Source organism: Diadema antillarum, unplaced genomic scaffold (assembly GCF_040938485.1).
Source record: "Diadema antillarum isolate AM-2024a unplaced genomic scaffold, OU_Dant_1.0 scf00000064, whole genome shotgun sequence".
In the NCBI taxonomy this organism is placed as follows: Eukaryota; Metazoa; Echinodermata; class Echinoidea; order Diadematoida; family Diadematidae; genus Diadema; species Diadema antillarum.
In genome coordinates, this window is record NW_027270953.1 from 453,497 (window position 1) to 477,971 (window position 24,475).

At 40.0% G+C, this 24,475-nt stretch overlaps 1 protein-coding gene across 1 annotated transcript in view; it reads left to right on the plus strand.

Moving 5' to 3' along the window:
• Positions 1 to 24,198, plus strand: part of LOC139716371 (RNA polymerase II elongation factor ELL-like) — a 63,002-nt gene extending 38,804 nt beyond the window's left edge. Inside the window, exons 7-11 of the mRNA XM_071627917.1 lie at positions 13,068 to 13,177; positions 15,793 to 16,009; positions 16,965 to 17,548; positions 18,861 to 19,077; positions 19,728 to 24,198. Of these exons, the coding sequence (XP_071484018.1) occupies positions 13,068 to 13,177; positions 15,793 to 16,009; positions 16,965 to 17,548; positions 18,861 to 19,077; positions 19,728 to 19,841 (1,242 nt within the window). The 3' untranslated portion in view covers positions 19,842 to 24,198. The remainder of the gene's footprint in view (positions 1 to 13,067; positions 13,178 to 15,792; positions 16,010 to 16,964; positions 17,549 to 18,860; positions 19,078 to 19,727) is intronic.
• Positions 24,199 to 24,475: the final 277 nt, after the last annotated feature.

Consider the following 24,475-nt stretch of genomic DNA (forward strand, 5'->3'; position numbering starts at 1 on the left):
GTTATCAGCATGTAATGTGGCCTGTGTTATCAGCATGTACATTGTAATGTAGGGCTTAGCATAATTTGCTAGCTCTTAATGACAGCTGGGATTTTTGGTCTGTGTTGCACTTCCCTTTCAGGTTTACCACATTTATTTAGTACAGTTGAACCTCTCTTATCCGGCCTCCCTTTATCCGGATCTCTCTATTATACGGATGCAATCTCGCCGTGATTTTTTTTAAATAATTACGGGAGGAAAGGGGGATTCCCAACTCCTTGAGAACTGCTATACAAACACACATGAATTACATATTACTTCCAACATGATTAACATACATTACATCAAATTTCCTTCCAAATTCTTGCAAACACGAACCTCTATTTTGGGTTCTGTTACTGAGTGTAACAATGAAAAGGTTGCAGTGTACACATTACTACATGTGGTACTACAAGTCAATGGGCTACATCAGTATGTATAAAGTATTGAGTCTCCCGTATCCGGCCAAATCCCTTATCCGGATGAGCCCCGGTCCCGACTTGTCCGGATATGAGAGGTTCAACTGTATCTGTTATGGTTTTTAGGATCATTAATTGTACATAGCAGGTTACTCCATACATAACTTCATTTATTGAGGTGTTCTATTCTTACCTCCCCCTCCCATCCCTAGTCCACTAGGGCAGTCTGCACATGTCACGAAAGGGGGGGGGGGGGGGGGGGTATAAAAAGTCACCGGTATAGATTGCTAGAGGAGGCGTGTGATGTTTCCATGCTACAATGTAGTTGTCAGCTTGTACCGCTCACAAGTTATTCACTTGTGCTGCATGTGAACACCAACCATCAGTGTACCAAGAACCATGTGTGTACCTCCTTGTCAATATTCAGTGGTGAATATTGTTTCAAGTTGTCATGTAAAACTCCAGTAACTGCAATAAATCTGGCGCGGTTATTATTATTTTTTTTCGTGGTGTATGTAAAGCCAACACTGACTAAAATGGACTTCCCCTTATTACTGTCAGGATATTCAGCAAAGGAAGTAGTGGATGGCAAAAAAAAAAAAGAGAAGAAATTTCTGATGTACACACGTATGTGTATACATTGTATTTACATGTATAAGTCCTGTGTGCTAGTCAGCTTTTAGTTTACTATGCATAGGTATTGATTTTATGATACAATGTAAATTGCACCTTATGTCATAGCTTTTCAAAGAAATTGGACTAGTTTTTCTTTTGTAATATACTTACTTACCTATGCAGTTCATCAACCTGAATGTTCACATTATGTAGTCCTGAATGTTTTGATGCTCATTGGCAATGATGGTTTCATATTCTTGACTGGGAGTCTTGACCAACTCTTGTCCATAGAGTATCAAATGACTGTAGGTATGAATGTTCAAGAAAACATTAGGAAGCATGTAATTTTACTGATGTAACATAGTTGACTATAAGTACTTCTCTTTATGACTTTTTGTGGGTTGACCTGTACCGATGGTAAGTCGAGCGCAAACACTTGAAATGTGGTGCTAGGAAAAACAAGAAGATGTTCTGATGAGATTGTGTAATTAGTTTGTGCAAGAGAGCAGGAAATATGGCTGAAATTGGAACTGGAGATTCTACAGTATCAGACACAACATTTCCTTCTTGTCTCTCCCCCCCCCCCCCCCCCCCCCCCCCCCCCCCCCGAAAGAAGCGAGTGTCTTATCAGTTATAAGAGGAGAGGTTAGAGGAGAAGGTAGTGGAGAGGTTAGTGCTGGTAGAGAATTCTTCCTTTGATCTCTTCATATTGCTTCAGCATAATTGTGTATCTGTTTTTTATTTTGCTGTGTTTTGTTTTCTTTTTTAGCTCTGATAGCTGAGTAGTTTGTTTGTGCAGGAGTGTTAGATTGCCGGCAAGAGACCGACCTAGATATCAAAATGCAATCAAACCTCTTTCTCGAATTGTTTGGTCTCATATCTCAGGCCCCTAGGGTCAGATAGATGACCCTTGGAAAAGAAAGACAAAAAGCAATGAAAACAACCGAGAAAACAAGATGCCATGTTGGAAGATTATCTGTAATGTACTATATCAAATGACGAGGATTTGGCTTTTAGTGTGATGAATGTCTTCACATTTATGCAGTGCACAGGTTAGAGATTTGGCTAGACAGTCCCATACACTGTAGATGCCAAATATTAATAATATGTAATAATTTTTAGTAAGTTTGAGCATGTGGCTTCTGGTGGCTATGCAGTTACAGATGGCAAAGATACAAGTGATCTAGACCCAATGATCCAAAAGAACTAATGCCTGAGAAATTTACACAAGGTGCCTCCTAAACTGCCCCTCCCCCATGGATCTCTCATACCTTAGCCCAACCCTCACAGTTGTGATGCTCCTTTCCCACCGTGCGTGTATGTGTGTGTATAAAGTGCTGGATGGGGGGGGGGGGGGGGGGGGGAAGGGGTTAATTCATGTCTGCTTTAAAGGGTGTGTACAGTTCTGGTCAAGGTGAGGATTTAGCTCTTAACTTTTTGCAAGATATTCAGAAACCACTCTATGAGATGTCAAAGAGCATGCGATTCTAAGGGGTATCAAAAGTTTATTTGATGAAAATCGGTTTTGAAATGGCTGAGATATCCAAAAACAAGGTGAAACAAAGAGATCCTAATAAAAGGCATGGCCTGTCGCCTTTTATTATTATCATTTTTTTGATATCTCAGCCATTTGAAAACCAATTTTCATCAAATAAATGTTGAATCCTTCTTAAAATTACATGCTCTTTTATATTTCATAAGAGGTTTCTCATTATATCACTGAGGAATGTTCAAAACATGAATCCCCACCTCAACCAGTACTGTACAGTCCCTTTAACAGTCTTACATTTCTCCTAACTGGCAAAGGGCCACACGTTACTTTGTGAGAAGTAATGCATGTGCTGTTTAGACGTCAGTGTTCAGCAGTATGATAGGACATATCTTATGGGCAATTCCGCGGTTAGTAACGCTACATTTGAACAAATTTAGATATTTGTTTTTACTACTAAATTACCATTTATTCATTTCAAGCCAAAATTATGTCAAAAACATGTTCATCCTTCCCAGGTTTATGATATAGAAAAGAATGAATACAATCCAATAAATATTAGAATTGCTATGGCAACTTAAAGGGCTGGTTAGTAACGTTATGAAAAAAAGGACATGACAAAAAAATCAATGTCTTGTAACAAAAAGTGTGCAAAAATTCAAGTTACTTCAAACAAAGTGTTGCATTAATTTCAATTATTGCATCATGACAAATGTTCACACAATGTTTTTTAGCAGTTCGACCAATAATTTCTTAGCTAGACCCCCAAAAGCATGGTTAGTAACGTTACGGTTAGTAACGTTACATTTGTCCGGAGTAATTCCGCAGGTCATTTCACCCTTTTGTAATTGACAAAATGTCACATGACTTCTGGAGTATTTAAATGTATTTATCTTTTACCCTTTAGCAAAACTTTGAGGAAAAAATTTCAAAGGAACCCACTGTAATTTGCATTTAAGTGAATTTCAGCATCCCCAGTCCCACATGTACATTTTAAATGATGGTTTTAGATCTCGCGAAATCAATCAATACGAAAGATAAAATCTACTGAATTTGAAAGACCTTAATGACTGGTGAACATCCATGGCATTAGTTGATACCTAGATTAAAGAGTAAGATAAAGAGGCACATTTCTTTTATCCATGTCATGTCCACCTAACTGCGGAATTGCCCTTATCATGTCTATTATATCTTGTACATCTTTATCGCATTGTTTGTCCAGTCCTTCCATGTTCAGGTGGTCATATACAGTGTATTCCAACAGTGCTTGTGGTATAAACACGAAGTCGTGGACTTTGTTGGACCTCGACACATCTTATTTCAAGATCAGTGAGATTTAGGTGATGTGATGATTTGGCTTCTACTGGGATCAAGAACATGTACTGTATACAACATCTATTTTTTGTGGGGTTTTTACTTTCACAAATTTCATTAGTTAGGTTCTGTTTGTGAATTTTAAAATGGGCAAAAATATTAGCTCTGATCCTGACTTGATTATGATGTGCACGCATACATCTCTCCATTCATTACCGTAATCCACAAGGGAGAATTAAACCACTTGCAAAATTGTCGGGAAGTCCCAATTCACTAAAAAAATATACTTGCTAGAAATATGGGTATACAGTACTGTAAAACAGCATGACTCTCGAGAGTGTTTAGATGGTGCACAAATAAGGAGGAATGCGCAATGTATTCACCAATCTTTTTTGTTTGTTTGTTTGCAGTTGAGCATTTGAGGAGCGTGTTTTTTCTGCAGAAAGTGTTTGAAAGGTTACTGCCAGCTCCGCCCCCAAAATATGATTTGGAAGTCAATTCATACACATGGTTGTTTTGTTCCTTAATTCTGGAGAATCATGAATGGAAAACATCTCTGGACTGTCATTTGAATCACGATTTGAATCACGATTGGAATTACGATTCAAATCACCCTCCATGATTCTAGTTTGCATACACAAGGCAAAAATGCATCATTTGAATCATAATTCTAGTGATTTATATGTCATTGGAATCGTGATTCAAATTATGCACTCAGGGTACATGTGAAGACAGTGTGTTGAATGTATCTGTTCTCCTGCTGGCTCATTACCAAGGGTCTGGATCATATCAGGAATGCTGGCGTCCGTAGCAAGAGGAGAGGGGACGGAATGTATGTATCATAAATGTTTGCACATGATACTTTAATAGTGTTGTGGTCTTAAAGGCATGGTGTTGTATTAAAGTATATTAGAGTAGTCACTGGAATCATGAAGAGTAGCATCTGTTCACTGAGTATCTAAACATTTCACTAGTAATATAATAGTATACTGTATGCTTGCTTAATTCTGTCTCAAAATATAGAAGTTATGCCAGGAAGAAATCTTTATTGACCAAGTATTTTTTTCCTCTCCGCTGATGGTACAGTTGTATCATTTATCTTTTGCAAGAAATTGACAAATAGATTTCTGATTATGTTTGCCAGACTTTGCTTGAATTTAACAGAATAGGTGCCTTTATTTCACAGACTTATCTTTTTTTTTAATTTTTGGTGAATTATCATGCTTGTTACATTATGAACATTCAAAATTTTACCCATGTTGGTTTATACTTTGCTAGGTGATATTCAAAACCCAGCACAGCTTTTAGTTTCTATGCAGAAAATGAGAGTGTAGTTTCTCAAAATCAGGAGTAATACCATGTTTACATGATATGCATGCAAATGAAAAGTGATTTCTTTAAAAAGTCTACCAGAATAAATACTGATGTGAAAGCCTATTTTCAAAAGATCTTGTGCTATCCCCCACTCTTCTTTCTCTCTCTCTCTCTCTCTCTCTCTCTCTCTCTCTCTTTCGTGTTTGTGTTTCATACAAAGTTTGGGGCTAGAAACTAATAATTCTTATGTTAGCGCTTCTGAGCTGACTTTGTTCTGTGTGCATTGACATAAAGTCATCACCAAGTTTGAATCATGATGAGTGATTGTGTATTGAAACATCAACATCTTGAAATTAAAAAAGGTGATGAATCACAAGGTTCCTTTGTGGATGAAATATCCTGGAGTCGTTCCCTCCCCTCTACAATAAATGAGGATGATCCACGAGGATGGCTGCGTGAGTTGTTGATCTGGTATTGTGACCAGTCTTCCATACTTCCCCCTAGATTAAATGATGACCACCAAGATTTATGATGTGTGCCACATTGGAATACATTCTCCTTTTATTACACCCTGGATAGCTCTTGCCTGCCTGCCAGTTGCTGTGTGCTCTTTTGGCAGTGCGCCGTCGTTAAGTGCTGCTAAGAATGGACAATGCTGGCAAAGGTTGCGACATTCTTTCATATTTGCGATATAGTTTCGCATGTGGAGATTCCTTGAGTCGATCCGTAGCAGGCAGCTTGAATCTCCTCAACGTGTGTGCTGTGCTGTAGCTCATGCATACTTTTGTGTTTATAACTGCACATGGCGTGAAATGCATCCATGTTTGTTGTGAGGTTTACAAAGTCTGCTTGCAGTCTCTATGAGAGATGTATGTTTGCAAGGCATTTGATTAAAGTTTAGAACATCATAATGATAGCTAGACAATAACATGGAGAGGGATGGAGTCACATGCTCATATTCCTGTTTGTACACATAAATTTCTAAGCAATCCTTAAGCAATTAATTTGATGCTACATTTCACATTTAACCCGTTGAGGACAAGTCCCAAGTATACTCAGGCAGGGGTCTATGGGAAATGCGTGTTGTAACAAAATGAACCCGTCCTCAACAGGTTAAGGGTGGTCACTGTTTAAAGGAGAAGAAGAAGAAACGTGTTTTGTTCACATTTTTTTCCTTTATAAGGAAAAAAAGAGTATGGCAAGCATTTTGACTGATGGATTATTAGTAGGCAGGCTGTGGGTCGGACAAAAACATGCCATATCGATTCTTGGTCACAGGCTGTTTATTCAAAGCATCTCTGAGTGATTGCATCGTCCATGACAGACTCTGGATGTGCTAGCTTGATGACTGATCATTACAAAGGGGATGGCATTGTCATTTCGACTTAAATTGCGATCTGCAGTTCTTAAAGGAGAGAGCTCTACAAATGATTTCGTGTCCTGTAAAGACAAATCTATGTATGAAATAAACTGCATACATTGTATGACATATGTGTAGACAGATGAATTCTGTAATAAAGACCCTACAGGAATTTGATCATGCATTTTTATTCTTAATTTGCATCACAAAACACTGAATTGATCTATTGCTTGCCCCTCCATCACATCTCAACAAGAGTAGGTAGGGGAGTTCATGATATTCTTGCAGGCGTATAGCTCAGTGCAGCTGATGAAACAACCGTGGAGGGGCTCCTGGCTAGCTCAGTTCCAACCCATGTGAGTCAGCTGTGCCATTGGTTGTCATGGCTTGTGTCATGATTTCAACAAGTCCTGTTGGCTTCATGGTTTTTCAGGATGATCCTGATAGCTTTGGAAATGTCATACCCCCATCCAACTACTTTATGAAATTGCAAAAATATCTCTGCAATTTGTAAAAATTGTCTGTCATGTTCCTCTAAAGAGTGACTTACGCAGTTTAGATCAGATGTTGGTTGGCAGTCTGATAATTACCAGTTGTTTTATATCAGGTACATTGTAGTTTGTATGGAAAGATGTTGTTTTGGTGAAAAATGAGAGAAGGCAACAATTGCTTGGGATTTCATTGATTCATCTCATTTTCTCTGTTACGTTTCTTTTTTTCTTTTTTTTCTTTTTTTTTTTTTTTTGGGGGGGGGGTTATTTGTGTAAATGCCCTGAACTGTATGATTAGATTTGTTGCTGGCCTAGCAGATGTGGACAAAATGCATGTTCTATCTATATGATGATTTATTCCCGCCCACTTTTTGTGGTTTAATGTGTCTGTAGTAAGATCACACTCCGTTGAGAATGAAACGTAAAACCAACAGAATGCAGGATGTGGCAACACTGTTCTTCTTGGTTCTCAGTTTTGAGGTAGTTCTTCTTTTTTTATATTACAGATGAAGCTGATATGAAATGCCTGTGGGAAAAAGAAATGCGGATGCTGTGCATGCATTACACACAAATTGTGTGACAGTAATATTGTCTGAGTCAAAAGACGTGCACAGAAGTAAAAATGATTGACTATAATATTGAAATCTGTTATCACATCCATGGTGAAAATGGGTAATATGGCAGTTGTGTTGCATCACCACATCTCCATAAAGGTCATGGTTAAAAAAAAAAACAAACCAGCAAACAATATTTTGAATTTCAGCAATGATGGAAGAAGCGTTTATTAGAATCAAGTCGAGCTTTTTGAGGCAGGATGAGGAGGCAAGTTATGTGTTTCACTCTTGTGTGGATCTGCTGATAATCAGAGGTTAATTTTCATTTAGGATAATCTGAAATTCTGATAAAGTAGAAACTTTTGCACATTTTTCCCCCACTAGGCCAATTTCTGTAAATGTTGCTTACCTATAATCTCAGGATTGTAGTCATTTTGTGTGATAATTTAGTATCTCCATAAAGTTTTGTAATTACTGAAGGATTTTGTTTTTTTGGAGTTGAAATTTCCTTCTGAGTGAAATATATTTCATGTTTACAGAATTTTTTCTTCCGTATCAGTTTGCAATGTTTGATCAAATGCAATAAAATGTGGGACAGCGGTAAACTATGATGGAAATTGTCATAAAACTATTGAAGTTTGTACCATGTTAGTTCAGTTGGCCAGAGGTTTATAGGTTAATGTCTATGATTATCTTGTTTATCAAGTACTCAAGAAGATACTGTAAACGTCAATATTTTCGCGCGATTAATTTTTCGCGCTGAGCGGCTCGAAAACATATTCGCGGGTTCTTAAATTCGCGCTCGGCAGCGGGTTAATACACAGTCGCTGTTTTCATCCAGCGATGCCAGCGTACGATAAGCGACGTAGCGAGCGGCGCGAGTGCGAGTATAAGCGCTCAACTACGTAGTACATGTATTTTACTCGATACATGTTCTGTAGGACTAGTACTGTAGTCGCGGGGATGTAGCACACCAATCGGCCGTGGGCTCGGTGCATGCGGTGCGTGCGATGATACTGCTATATGGGTAAACATGTCTGTACTACGTAGCAGTATCATTGACGAAGCGCACCAGGCCGTTCAAAATGTGCATAGAAAATTGCGAAGATATGTTCGCGCGTTTTTGAATTCGCGCTAGCCGAACGTAGCGCGAAATCCGCGAAAATTAATGTACCGCGAAAATTTCCACGTTTACAGTACTATGGAAGTTGGGGGGGGGGGGACAATTTGGCTAGATGCATGTAAAAGTGACAGAGAAAAACAAAAGAATGGATGAATATTGAAAGTAATTGTTTTCTGGGTGTGAGATTATTTTCTAGCATGTTACGAACGAAATGAATGAATGAAAAAAAAAAACAAACATTGTTGTATCTTTCTTTAAGTTGACCTGACAGAAATATGACCAGCATTTAGCATAGCGTTGTCCACTATATGTTATTTTAGTATGGAGCTTGTGACGTACATGTAGGCATTAAGATGTCAAATGCATTCGTCTGCTCAGGGTTTTCTCCAGACAAGTGAATCTTACAGCGCTCAACTCTTCTCAATCTAGGTTACTCAGATGACCTAGATATTGACTGATAGGTGAATGATGTCTTCATATAAACAATGGAAAGAAAGCTGCAGATAAAAACCACCATCTCGTACCTTGATGCTTCTTATATGATCATGGGCAGCAGCATTACAATGGTATTAGCTAGGATAACAAGCAATCTTTAAGGGGGGGGGGGGTTGGGAGGTGAGTAAAAACAGCAAGAAAGAGTACAGAAAATGAGAACGTGGTGAACAGGAAGGCCTATCTACCCTTGATAAATTTTGAGGTCCCGAATGTGTTTTGGGTCACTCTAGTTTGCTGATAGCCCTCTAAGCGTTTACCGTCCTTTCATTAAAACCAGCAGCAAAATGACAGTGAAGTGTTTTATTTAATAAGCATATTTGTAGTAAACATCAAGATTATTCCTTGACATTGTAATGTCTGTATGTTTTTTTGTTTTGTTTTGTTTTTACTTTAAGTGCCAAAGTTGCTATGGTGATAAAGAATAACTGATGAGTGTGTAGTAACCTGCTGCCTCCCTGTGTACCATCAGTTTAAGTCACACTGTGTGATGCTAACTATCTACCATGTATCTCTGCCAGTGTAACACAACATAGTGTTAGGAGGAATGGTACTCTGGAATAACTCTTTTAGTGTTATGATATATAGTTTGTAAGATCCTGCTGGTACATCATGTAGGCTTTTGTAAAGTGTACTGTAAAACTAGAAATGTTCGCGTGCATTTTAATTTCGCGAATTTCGCGAGAGCCAATGTTTGCGAAATTAATATGCATGCAAAAGTTCTTGTCTACACTGTATGCCTTGAATGCTAGTGGCAATTCACAAAAATTTCATGCTGCAGAAAAGGCCGTCAGCTCCAACTCGCAAAAATTTCATGCCCTTAGATTTTGTGCTTTACAATACATAGCTCTGAGAACAGGGTTGCTTGCATGTAGAATCGCAGTCTTCTGAAAGTCTCTTTTCATATTGTAGATGATTTCATATTGGTTTAATGCAAGTGCACCAGATATTCAAGTATGTATGTATTGATTCTTTATGGGATGTCTCAACGTTCATGGAATCTCCTTGCCTTTGTAACCTTTGGTTTAGGGAGATACAGCTAAGTTGATTTTCCATGAAAACACTGCATCCTCTCTTTTTGCATCACATCTGATTCACTGCAACTTAGTGATATATCCACTTCACAATCCTCATTTCCTCTTCCCCGTAAAACAAACGCTCTGAGTAAAAGCCCGATGCTTTTTACAGATCGCCCCTATCTTTTGTTAAAGCTCAAGCGCATTTCAGTTCAGAGAAATACATTGTTAATAGAACTGTCTGTAATCCTTTGTTCTTGATAATTGATGGAAAGGAAATGTTGATCCTTCTGTTCATAGGATTGAGTATAGTGGTCCAACCAAAAATGAGCAAAATTACTCAAATTCACTGAAGGTTATGTAGCTGTCAAAGTTGCTATTTGTCTTAATTGTTGATAAGTAGGATAGGCTTTACATAATAAATGGGATAGTTCTCCTGTATGAGAACATAACATGTTTTTACTTGAGTAAAAAGGTTCTCTTTTCAAATATTTGACTCATCAAACTTTGTTTTTTTGTGTCAAAACCTCTTTCATGTCGTGTGGTTTGTGATTCTTTCTTTCTGTTTTGATGGTGAAGTCAAGAGCAGGACTTTTCAGTGGATTTCCCTGGATTCCCCAAACCAGGCCCGAGCTTTAAGCCCCGTTCCTCGCTCCTTCCTGTAACGGCTGCCATGCTTGTCGATTACGATCTGGGCGAGCGCTGGCAAAGGACAAAAGTGTCATTGTAGGCAGAGCTTGGCATTGGATTGCTCTTGATAGGGATTTAACCCGCTGTGACTCACGCTCGGCTAATTTATCTCCCGAACAAATCTTGTGGGGGCTCCTCATTGGCAGCTTGGGGGTATGGTGAATGTTGTTTTGACCCAAGGAGGGCAAGGATATGATATAGCAGCTTCTGTTCCCCCCCCCCCCCCCTCGAGGGGGAGAGAGTTGATGTGATTGACAGTATAAGGAACGCTTAAAACTTTATGCAAAAATATAAATACTTCAAAACATTGATTGTATCATAGCCACTTTCATGCACATGTTGAACATGTATATGTTCTCTACCACCAGCATTTAATGAATGTACTGTAAGTGTAAAAGCTGTTATTTTCGCGTACAGATATTTTAGCAAATTGGGAATTCAGAGACATATTTGTGAGACATCATTTTCGCAATTTGACAACGAGGCCGCCTTATCTGCACTAATGCCTGTGTGTTTACTGGTTATTCTGCTAGTGCATCAGGTGGCGATATTTTCGCTTGCTGTTAGATTCACAGCCCAACAGTGGAAAATGAAACCCTCACAAAAATAACAGCTTTTACGGTACTTGTGTACTGGTAGAAATCCTTTTCCAAAGTATTTTGGTATTTCCAGCATATAGTACAGAGAGTTTAATTCAGAAGAAGGATTAATTATTACTGTTATGAAGCCAGGAATGCTTCTGAAGAGTGATTTTTTTTTCTTTTGTTTTGCAGCCTGATCACCTATATACTCATTACATGTCCAATCTAATGTGATGAGACTTACAAACAACTCAAACAAATTGTATCCAATTCACTTTAAAAGGGAATACTAGATCACAGCACAGCGCCTTGTACAGGAAGAAAAGAGAGAGTATACGTATCATAAAAACAAAGCCACAATACACAGGGAGTGATGCATGCCAAGCAATGAATGTCAGTAGAATGTAATGGCTCATAAATCTTAGAGATTGGGGAAACAGCACCCATACTGCAGTATCTCCTCTTCTTTGACTTAAAGAAAAAAACAAGTAGAAGAAAGATTGCTTTCTTCAGAGTTACTGGAACTTGATGGCACTCTGTTTACAAGGATTTTGATATGGCAGGGAAGTAAAGAAAAACTGTAGAAATGTAGGTGTTGGAATGTACGGGTACATCATGTACATGTGTTCTATATGTACTTTGCATTCTACTGGGAGCCTATAGACTGTTTCTGTAATATATTACAATAAACATGGATGTTTCTTTTCTTAAGCATAGTAACAAACCATTTTATTCACCTGCTCCCTCCCATTAAGCTCCATAGGCAGGGATTTGATTGGTTGTTGTAGGCAGGGCGGGGCTCCTGCAATCTTTGTGGTCGTTTTGGGCAACTTTTGTGAACAAAACATGCATAAAATCTGATTCAGAATGCATTGCAAAACCAGTGTATTTGGGCAAATGTGCCTGCCAACATTTGGACTCATCACATAGAAGGTTGCTTCAATAGCACCTCTTGCTGCAATGGCAAATGTCATGGTAATCTGTAATGACAAGATTCTCACTTCCTGATTGGCTGTTGCTACAAGAAGTTGCTATTCTAGCAAACAATCAAGAAGTTGCTGTCCTAACATCTGTTATGAAATGAGACACTGGCCACAAAACAACAATGGACATCCCTTACATTTTGGATCTAGCTGTAGTGTACACCAAGGGTCTCTCCCCAGAGACCACACTAGGAATGGGTCTCTCTGTTTGATTTTTGAACACTTTGTAAAGGTTCATTTATGATGGTATGTACCAATCGATGCAGTTGTACATGTATGTGTCTGCTAGTTAATAGCTAAAATCAATCCATGCTGTAAATATGAGTGCTGTGACGTACATAATTTGATTCAACAGATAGCCTACATCTTGTTATTGGTTTCATGTCAAAAATGAGATTTACAGTAGGCTGCATTCAAGCTCCAAAAAGTGAACCAAAATGAACCAGTCCAGTATGTTTCTATAACACTTCAAGTTTATTGCAGGGATTGAAACCATTTCCACAGTGAAATTTACAATTTTTTTTTTGTGCTGAATTGTACAGAAGATTGCTGTCGTATGAAAAATATAATGTATGTCTACCCCACATGTTATATATTTCTCGTTGTAGGTTGCTATTCTTGCCAAGGACAACTCATTTGTGCTGAACAAGAATTTGTATAACGAAGTCACAACAGACTGGCCACTTTATACAGAGGAAGACAAGCAGTTATTGAAGAGGTGAGAAACACATTAAAAATCACAAGCAATTTATTTATTTATTTATTTCTAATCTTTTCCATTGAGCAATTCAGTTTGCTCGATGGAAGCGGAGCTCTTGTGGCTTGCGTTTCACATATGTGACCCGCTACAACAAAATGATCCTAAAGTCGGGCGAGGTCGATTATTTGAAAATTGCATGACAAAATTCCCTAATCTTTCTGCTTTAAATTGATATATAACTCATGTTATGAAAATAATCGGCTGCGGAGATATCGATGTTTAAAAGAGAGCATGTCGAGACGTCTGGGAAATCACTGTTTCGAAAAAAGCGCCCTGAAAGTTTTCCTTGCGACGCAATCGCGATCAAGGGACACGCAAGTCAGTTTTCACCTACGGACAATAGAAAGCAAACCCTAGCAACCCCCGAAATGCTCATTCAAGCACAGCGTCGGCGGTCTCCTCACCGACCAATCAGTGACCAGGATGCCAGGAGAAGCGGCTGGGCATAGCGCACCCCGCCCGCACGCTCCAATCGACCTGGCAGTGTGCGAACTTCACGCTTCGGTTAGCGGCAAGCAGCAAACTGACCAATGAGATCACTCCGGTCGTTGTTAGGGGCGGAGCCTATCTGTGGTGCTCAATCCAAATTTTCGAACCAGTTTCTGCTTCATTGAAACGCCAAAAAACATGGCCCAGAAAAACGTTATTTTTTGGTCTTTCCTTTCATCATTTTGCTTCAAAATTTTGACAGATGACAGAAGATATGTCAGACTCCAATAATGTGTCAAAATCAGAAAATCGTAAGTTTTGACCAACTATGATGCTCTGACTTCAAACTCGATTTTCACGGCTTCGACCGTGCGCGACTTTAGGACCTTTTTGTTGTAGCGGGTCACATATATTCCTCACAGAAACCTGCTTGCGCCATGCGTCATGTGTACAAAGAGTTGCTAGGTTTGTGGAGGCTGATTGATTTCCGCTCAAACTCTGCCTGGCAGTTATTAAACCCAAGATGGATTCATCTTGATAGCGCTGAGTGCCACAAACCCGATCTTGATAAATCTGTGTACAAAATTATATTTATATTACATAAACATTCTTGGGTGTGTATATATATAGAGAGAGATAATATGCCAGTATGTTTGTAATGTGTTCATGTCTTTAATTCAGTTTATAGTTCAAAGTGATAGTGAAAGGATGAATGATAAATAATTGGTCTTGCTTGGTCATTAGTGAGGCTTTAGTAGCTGTTAAATCCATTGGGGGTAACGTGCCTCAATTAGGCCGACGGAGTCTTTCGCACCCTCTGCTATGAAGAGCCTGAGGGCCGTAATTTTCTGTTTCCTGTGCTCTCTGGTGGCAGAGAGAGAGGGGAAAAGTAGAAACCAGTGTTTGCAACGATGCCTAGCCTCTCCTTAGTCACTTTCATGATTCATTGTTGCATCATCGATGATGTCACACTTGCGTATTGTCTGGCTCTGTGCATCTTGGTAATCAGTCACACGAGGACCGCATGATAGAATTATATAGAGGCTGAGCTGATGTTAGAGAAAAAACATATACGTACAGCTCAGACACATCTGAACTATAAAGGAAGTCAATATTATCTTGGGATGTGACCATGTTTGTACACTGTACATGCTGCAGAAAGAAAGATTCTGTGCAACTGCATTGATCATGATTAATCATAGAAGATATGAATTAAACTTCCTAGTATTTGTATATCCATTCATCCCAGTGTATCTAGTACAATGCATATGTAGACAAGCATTGGTTATACAATTTACACAGCTTGCAAGATGAAATGCAATATTCATTGTGATGATTTCTTGTAAGTGATTATATTTTCACTTTTAGAGAGAAAAGAATATTCAGTGAATGTGAAATGCGTATTACCCAATTGTTATATTGTAAATGTATGCTTCCACTTGAGAAATAAAACAAACGTTGACTCTCAGTGGGAATTCTTTTAATGTTTTGTTTATGAACACCAACCAGTGAAGATTTGATACATTAACAGCTGTATTTGATATATACACATTTCAAACACTAATTTTACTGTGTGTGAGTATACCGTATTAACCATGGGAGAACATGAGAAATATGAAGTGGTGAGTGCTATGCCATGGGGCATTGACTCTAGGTAACCATGGCATTCGGATGAAAGAGTTAATGCAAGACCTTTAAACTGAAGACCATGCAATGGTAAACTGGCCCGACTTGGATATATTCATAAGTACCCATAATGTATCGTGTACAGCTTTCTAGGTAGCACATACACAGCCATAGAATCTCAAATGGAGTTGAACGTTACAGATGAGTGTACACTTGGGCGCACATATTCGCTGACGAGCAGTTCTATTCTAACAGGCCAGCGCTAGTCGTGGTTCTCGAATGTATCCCAGAGGGCAGCAAATGAAGATCCATTTAATCAAGCCAACCTCGTCTCCACACGTTAACGGGTCTTCGACATACTGTGATTGTAGATTTCATCAAAGAGTTAAATCAGAAAATGAAAACATGCAGATTGCAAGCAAGTGATACATCTGTCTCTCCTACTACTGCAAAAATCGTGAGTATCCATCATGCAAGACTGAGTGAAATTCAGTTTTTCCTCCTTTTTCTCTTTGCAGGAGAAAAGCTGAGCTGTGTGTGAAGGATTCACCGTCACCCCCCTCCCAACGGTCACCCCATCATGCGCCGTCGAATTCCTCCTCCTCTTCCTCTACCTCCTCGTCCTCCACCGCCATCGGCACTACGGGTAACCCAAGTACTCAGTCCAAGTCCCGGACAGCCAGTCCCAGGAAGCATCCGGAGTCTGGGACCAGGACTAACTCCAGTTTAAGCCAGGTGAGGGAGGGGGCCGATGAGGATTTCAGAAATACTTGAAGGGGAATTCCAGGCCAGTTACAAGTTAATCTGAGAAAAAAAGAGTGAAATGTTACCAGCACAACAGTGAAAATTTGATTAAAATTGGATTAAAAGTAAGGAAGTTATGAAACTTTAAAGATTGCCTAATTTTTTGCCAAAGAGTTCTTGAAAAGTTGATATGAATATGCAAATAAGTGAGTTTATGATGTCATCACCTTACAATTTTTCAGTGATCATGGGCACAAAAATTATAAGAATTCAACTTTTCTGCAGTAAAAGTGTAAAATGTTATTTCATTCCTGGCTGAATAACTTCAAAATAATGATTAGTCCGATATTTTAGGATATGAGACAGTGGCCTAATCCTGTTTGAACCAAAAAACTGAAAATTTCAGGACTTTATATACAGAGTATATGGTAAGTTGTGAGATGATAACATTAACTCACTATTGGCATATACACGCATCCAATATTGACTGTTCAAGAACTGTTTTTAGGGGAAAAATGAGACTTGACCATATCATAACTACACTAATTTTTTTTTTCCGATTTTGATCAGATTTTCACGATTATGCTTGTAAATTGTTACTCGTTCTTTTCAGACTAACTGTTGCCTAGTCCGGAGTTTCTCCTTAAAGGGAGAACTCCTCTCTTTGATTCAGCTTGCTTTAACATGTGATAAGACACAAACATCAATGGAACAAAAGCTGGTATTCTAATGACATCTAACTCCTTTAGGAAAAAGCTTTTTGCATTGTTAGCAATTTGCAAAAGAGGATTATATAATGTCACCTTCTCATGATACCCATAAGTAAAGACAGGGCGAGCATGTCATTTAAAGTTTTTTATAACTTATTAAAGGGCAGTATGATTCTGTGAAGTCATGTATGTGAATTACTGGCACTTGCATGTCCTATACCAATGTTATTCCTCAGAAACGACCACTCTTGCCAGATGTCAAGGACTACACGACCAAGAAGCCTCGGATTGCCCATAATTCCATTGCTGCAGCCAAACCCTCAGACCAGCCCCAGCTGAGCCCTAGTGGTGGCAGTGGTGCGAGCAGCTGGGCTTCCAAGAAGGTGCCCAGCCCCGTGGGCCTCTTTAAAAAAGTGCCTAGTCCCTCGTCGACCACCAATGCAGCCCCGACAAACACCACCACTGTCAGCAGCTCACCGGGCAGCAACGCCGCCACGGCCAGCTCCCATCAAAGTGCCTTGTCGTCCCCGTCGGTTAGCACCACGCGCAACTCGCCGGACTGCTGCGATTCCACCGGGAACGGGGGCAGCGCTGCAGCATCCACGCTCCCCCCAGCACCCATCCAGGCAAGCAGTGGGAAGTCGACGGGCGGTGGCAGCAACGGGAGTGGGAAGGAAAACGTGGGATCGGGGCGTGGGGAGAAGCACACCAAGTCTTCTTCGTCGTCGTCATCGAGATCGAAGCAAGAGAAGAGGCCGGTTGGCAAGGAATCTCCCTCTGGCGACGTGTCCTCCACTTCGGTCGTTCCTGATTATGTCTTGTGAGTGGCTTTACTCTCCTGTTTGTGCACTTGAGGACTCATTGCTTGTCATGTTGCAGCATAAAGACATTAGCCCATGTGTCAATTTTAAATTTTGCATCTTAGTTAACTCCCTCATGTGATGAGATTTTAGAGCTCTTGCCTGTGATGTAGATGACCTCACATTGAGCATCAAAGCAGAGATATACATAAAAGTTTTAAAATTCAATAAAGGGTATTCAAGAGCTAAGCTGCTTTTTGACAAAAAAAAAGGGTCAATTAAACTAATGCCATTCTACCAGCCACACAATATGTGTAATTGGTGTTCGTCTTTATAGTCATTTAAAAGAGTGTTTTAAGCCATCATAGTGCAGTGTATCAATGCACATATCACAAAGTTGAATGCCTTGTATTCCATTGAGATCTCTTTTCTAAAGGCATTAGAAATGAAGGAAATAGCTTTCATGAACATTTCTGTATAACCATTTTATCTTCTTTGTTTCTCTTTCCCACCCCCTCACTATTACCATTATTTCCACTACCATCATTATCCACACAACCATCATCCACCCCACCACTACATGCAATACAACTACCACTTCCACCAAAACCCATTATAACCACATCTACCACCATCACCACTACCACCATTACCACCAACTACTACCACCACCACCACATCACCATCACTACCGCTGCCACCACCATTACCATCACTACCACCATTACTAACAACCTTTAACACTGCCACCACCATTACCATCACTACCACCATTACTACCAACCACTACCATTACCATCACTACCACAACTACTACCAACCACTACCACCATTACCATATCACCATCACTACCACCATTACTACCAACCACTACCACTGCCACCGCCATATCACCGTCGCCACCACCATTACTACCAACCACTATCACTTACACCACTATTACCATCACTACTGCCGTTACTACCAACCACTACCACCACCGTTACCATCACTACCACCATTAATTCCAACCGCTACCACCACCATTACTATCATTACCACTATTACTACCAACCACTACTACTGCCACAACTATTACCATCACTTACACCATTACTACCAACCACTATCACCACCATATCACCATCACTACCAATATTACTACCAACCACTACCACTGCCACCACCATTACCATTATTACTACCAACCACTACCACTGTCACCACCATTACCATCACTACCACCGTTGCTACCAACCACTACCACCACCATTACCATATCACCATCATCCCACTACCACCGTTACTACCAACCACCACCACCACTACTCATCCCTTAACCAACCTCACAGGAAATACACGCTCATCACCACCATGGACCAGCGGCACCGCTACAAGGAGGACTTCAACAACCTCTACCCGGAATACAGCAAGCTGCACAAGTACATCGAAGACATCCAGATGCGTTTCAAGGTGATGCAGGATGAGCTAAAGCATACACCGCAGGACAGCAAGGAGTACGGTCAGCTGCAGGACAAGGTCATTGAAGAGTACAGCAAGGTCACACAGGTCAGTGACCAACCTCTGCCACCTAAATACTTCTCCTTCCCCCTAGTCTACTTTATGCACATTGGTTCTCATCAATAGTTACGTTAGACAGTGATCCTTAGCCTCAAGGATAAGCTAACTTCGCGGATAAGCTCTATGGGGCACCAAGTGTCGCACCGTCGATTTTGTAACGAAATTGACCGTGTAACACTTAAGCTTATCCTCAAAGTTAGCTTACCCTCACAATTAAGTTTCACTGTCTGAACGTACCAACTATAAATGCACAGTGGTTCTCATCAATATTCATACCACTGGTTCTCATCAATTTTTATGATTGGTGGTTCTCATCAGTATTCATGCACAGTGAGTCTCATCAATATTGTGTAACACTGAATGATAAAAGGGAAGATGTTAATGCTTCCCAAAGATTCCCAAAGATTGACTGTTGACCAACAGAATACGAAGTGAAACAATATTGTCGCTTAACTACCATATTTTCATTTGTTTGTTGTTGTTTTTTGTATTGACATGATATCTAGATGAATGCAGATGTAGAACAAATTCATTTTTTGTTATTATTAATTGTGCTACAATTCTGTTCAGATGTTTGATCTACCTGATTTTCTGTTTCTTTTTTTACTTTCCTCTTATCTATTTCTAAACCACTTCAGGACGCGGGCTTCAGGGTCAAAGAGCAGCGCTTTAAAGACCTTCATGACCTGCTAGACCACATCAAGAAGCAGATCATGATGTACGACAACGACCGCTTGCACATGGACACCTAGAGGGCGTCCTGGTTGCTATCCCATGGTCCGGTAGAAGATGGAACTTCCTCGACAAACGATACTTAGGCCAGTTTAAAAGAAAAAGAAGCAATCAAAAGATGGATACAAAAAGGAAATGTTGTCAGGGTATTGTGGTAAAGTAGTCGATATAAAGAGAGAATGATTGTTGAGGCTAAATAGGGAAAATTTGTGCCTGCCTTCTTGTTACTAGTGTTTGGAATGTGATGGGTTCATCGCTTGACACTTAATAACTTATCCTGGTGTAGAGGAATTGTGCAGGTCACCATGTCACAGGGGAAGAAGTTTATTTTTGTCAAGAGAAGGAGAGATATATTTATGAGAAACAATCAAAGGATATTTTTAGGAGGCGACATCCTTGATTAATTTGCTCACATGCAGAGGTGTAGTTTTGCCTCAATATCATACAGTATTGTTCACTCTGCTATGCGCATAAATTTGCCCTTGAGTGTTGTGGCTTAATGGTCTGACTGACTAGAGAAACTTTAGTGTGTGGACACGGCAAGTGTAAACACTGTCAACTGTCACTCCGTATCAATGTGGTGATAGCATCACACACCTCTCCTTGTTTAGATATAATTTTGCATACTATCAAGATTCCTCTTGTTTGTTAGAACATACTGTAAATGTGGAAATATTTGCGGTACATTGATTTTCACGTATTTCACGCTAATTTTGGCTAACGTGATTCCTAAAACCCGTAAAAATATCTTCATGATTGTCTCTGCAAATTTTGAACAGGTTGAATCATGTGCGTCAATCATGCAATGCGAGTTCAAGAACAAGATACAGTGATACAAGATACAAGATACAGTGCGAAAAATTAATTGCGCGAAAAATATCAATGTTTACAGTACCCCCTTCTTCCCCAATATTTTGCCTCTACGCCATTTCCATTATGAGAATCCATCCTATGGGAATCACGATTTGCTTTATATCATGTTGATGGGAGAGATAGCCTTATTTATGTGTACAAAAGAGATTAAATTATGAAAGAACAAGTGTTTATTGCTGTTCAAGTGACAGTCAGCGAAGCTATTTAACCTGTGTTGAAATGACTGCCTTGAATGAATCAGTATGGAGCCTTGCACTCAATTTCCTTTACTACAGGCATTGAGGAGATGTAGTAACAATGAATGTGTATAATTTGACTGGCAGCTCGTTAACAGATTCTCAGTGAACCAAAGAGCTCGTTTGATTCCAGTGAAGAGTCGTAGATCTACGTAGATTGTAGCTGAAATCTGACCATTTCCATAATGTATGTCTAATGAAGAAACAAAAGATGACAGAAAGAAAAAGGCAGCACAAGAGATTTGAGATTCAGAATCATGCATTCCTATGTTAGATTGGAAGGTTACAATTTATGAAGTTGATCAGGGAAATGGAAGAACTGTCTGTGATTATTGATCAATGTCAGAAGAAAAATTAAGAAAGTTTGGTGATACGACCAGCTCTGTGAGCTGAACTTTGTCAGAGTTCTGCATCTACTTGCAGATGGCTCGTTTAGGCTTGCATACCGCTCAGTGAGATTGTGTCGAGTACATGTATGTGCAGGTACAATGTATGCTGAGCCGACAGTTTGGGTTTCAGAAAAGGCACACCACTGTGGATGGCCGGAATATGTAGAGAATTTGAAATGCGCGGGAGTTTGTGTTGGATCGCACCATCATGTGGCCGGTAGAATTTCCTTGATCAATGTGCAGCTCTCTTGGGGTGGTAGAAGACCCCGCCCCTTCTCCAGCCGAGTCCTATTTAGAGCTGACCTCCCTTCTCCCTCTGACACCTCTCTGATACCATCTTAGACATACACAGATACGTTTTGGCAGGTCAAAAATAGGCTGAGAGAAAGTACTTGATTGATATGGCTATGGTAAGTTAGGTCTGAACAGGAGTTTTGCGCCGTGGAAGAATTTTTCTGTCACAGTTAGTGGTAGCACGAGTTTGGACAAGAAATTTCTTAAAAAGTTTTAAAATCCAGCTGCCTGAGGTTTGTGGGAGAAAGCTTTAAGGAATGAAATCTTTTGTGAACTTTTGAGAGAAATGCTACTGCAACATCCAGTTGTCATGGAGATGATAAAAGCCGCCAATCACAGACATGAACGTGGGAAAGAGATGCTTAATACATTGCTCGATGTGGCTAGGTGTACAGTGCAGTAAATCTTTACCATAAAGGCATTGGTTCAAATAGAGCTAGAGCCACCACAGCCGTGACATCCTGGTAACCTTGGACCAAGAGTGGACCATTCACAGACATGCATCCCACTTACATTCCAGGCATTCCAGACCACGTGTCCATTACCCTGCCCTTGTTTCAAGACCAGACACCACAGCTATGTTATGTCATGGTAGTCTCGTCTCGGCAGACCCAGCCTGCAATGGAAGGAGAGGGTAGAGGAATGAGCTGAAGAATGTGCATCATTTCATCACTCCACATACAAACTCTGCTAGTCTCATCGTGGAAACCCCAAGTGAGATGCGAGACTTGAGCATTTGCCGTGCCACTGCAATACAAGTAGCTATCGGTTGGAGTTGGGATGAAGGGATGTTTGGTTTGTGGGACTGCAGCGTGTAACTACCCGTGCCAATATTGACATTAGCTTGACCCGTATCGTCAGACAAGTCGTGTCAGTCGTTCGCGGTGCCGCTCTCATTTATGACTCTCGCATACTTGCCGGTCCGCTGGGGATGAGGGTATCTCCCTTATGGGGACGTGGAGTGCCTTAAAGCGAGGGATGGGTGTAAATGAGGAGCTTAGCTGCAGCGGTCAAACTCTGGATGCCCTTGTTGGGGATGAGCGATCTCAAACACCAGTGTGAAGACAGTGAAGTATTCCCCAGTGCGGGAGACCTCAACTTAACCTGCAGTAGCTGGAAAGTCACCAGCCCTGTTATGGTAACGATAGTCATCCCAGTCATATTATCTGGGGTTAGTCCCGTGCAAAGAAATCCCGATTCTTGGCAGAGGGGGATAATGGCTAAGAGGGGATCTGTTAGGGACTTCCCCAGGTTTCTTATGCTCCATGGGTTGTCCTGCTGAAATGCCTTAAGCCAAGAGCATGGTACATTAGGCTGCCAGTAAATTACAAGGTAGACTCTTTATTCATTGATGTCATGATTCATTCTGATCTCTAGCAGCCAGGCACAGTACAAACTTAAATGTTTTTGAAAAGAAAAGTATATCTATATCTATATATCTATGTATATGCATACATGCAAAAAAAAAAAAAGAGGAAGTGCTGAAGAAATATGACATGGACACTGTTTTATGACTACGGACAACGGACAAATATATTTTCCTGACCCCGAGAGGGTCATATTTCCTGTTTTTTCCCTTTTTCTGAAATGATTGATTATGAGAAAAGTTACGTTTGAAAAAAAGTAATTTTTGTCTTGTGTGTGTCATCATGCCCATGTCTATTGTATCTTTTATATTCATGCATGTTTAAAAAAAGGCAATGATAGAAAAGATGTCTGTTTGTTTAATCTTGTATGGCTACATTTACTTCTTCATCACCTTTTTCTGTGAGACTGAACAACAAATGAGGGCAAAACTTTGCTGAATATGATTGTATTTTTGTGGTTGCATCAAATATGTACTTTTCCTCACGGATGTGGAGAATGTTTAGTTTGAAAAGTTCTTGTCTAGTGGTAGTAACTCAGAAGTAAGAGTGACACTCGAGTCGTGAGGGAGAAAACAGTCTTCGAGTTTCAAAAGCAGACACTTTGGGATCCATAATTTTTTTTTGCAGAAAATGCAAGCCGTAAAGCACCGCCACTTTGAACTGACGGACATTTTCTGCAGTGCAATAAATGTGTGTGTTCAGTCTGAACATTTTCTTCTCCTAAAGAGTTTGGACAGACAAATGCAAACTGGAACTAATGACCAATCAAGGTTATCAAGGTAAACCTGTGACAGGTACAGTGAATCCTGGCCTTCTGTTTGAATCTACAAAAGCAAGAAGCACAAGTAATCAAAAATAGTGTTGGACACCCCAAGAATTACTGAAAGATCCAGAATGTAAAGGGGAGGGGGGATGGTGATATGAAAGTCCAAATCCTTCTGCAAACATACTGCAAGTGTCTGTTTGGTATTCCTCAAGGCAAGCAAGAAGTGATGCCCAAAGTATCTTGGGTTTGTTCAAAAAGGAATCTCCAAACAGAGTGGTCCTCTTCATTGATGGTTTCTGTCCAGTTATCAGCTGACCAGGAAAACTCCTGAAGGTCAGCTGTGAAGAAGTCTGGAATATGATTTGCCAAAAGGGCCATTTGTGAGTTGTCAACATTCACTGGATATCAAAGAAGGGTGTAGTACTGCAGATAAAGATTGAGCAAGATTATGGAGTGGATTTATGCAAGTACATTGGTAATACATGTAGTCACTACCACAAAGTATTCTTCAAGCAAGTTCACTCAATACTTTACTTTGAGTGTCACTGCAATTAATAGCGTGAAAATGGTGACTGGCTGATACAAAAATTGGGTGCTTTCTACTGTTTTAAAAATGAGACGTCACTTTGCTGTAACAGCATGAATGACCTTTGTGCGTTTCAAGTCCTTGATCTTTTGCTTGATCTTATGCTTTTATTTTTGTTTTGTCTCTTTAAAAAAAAAGAAAAT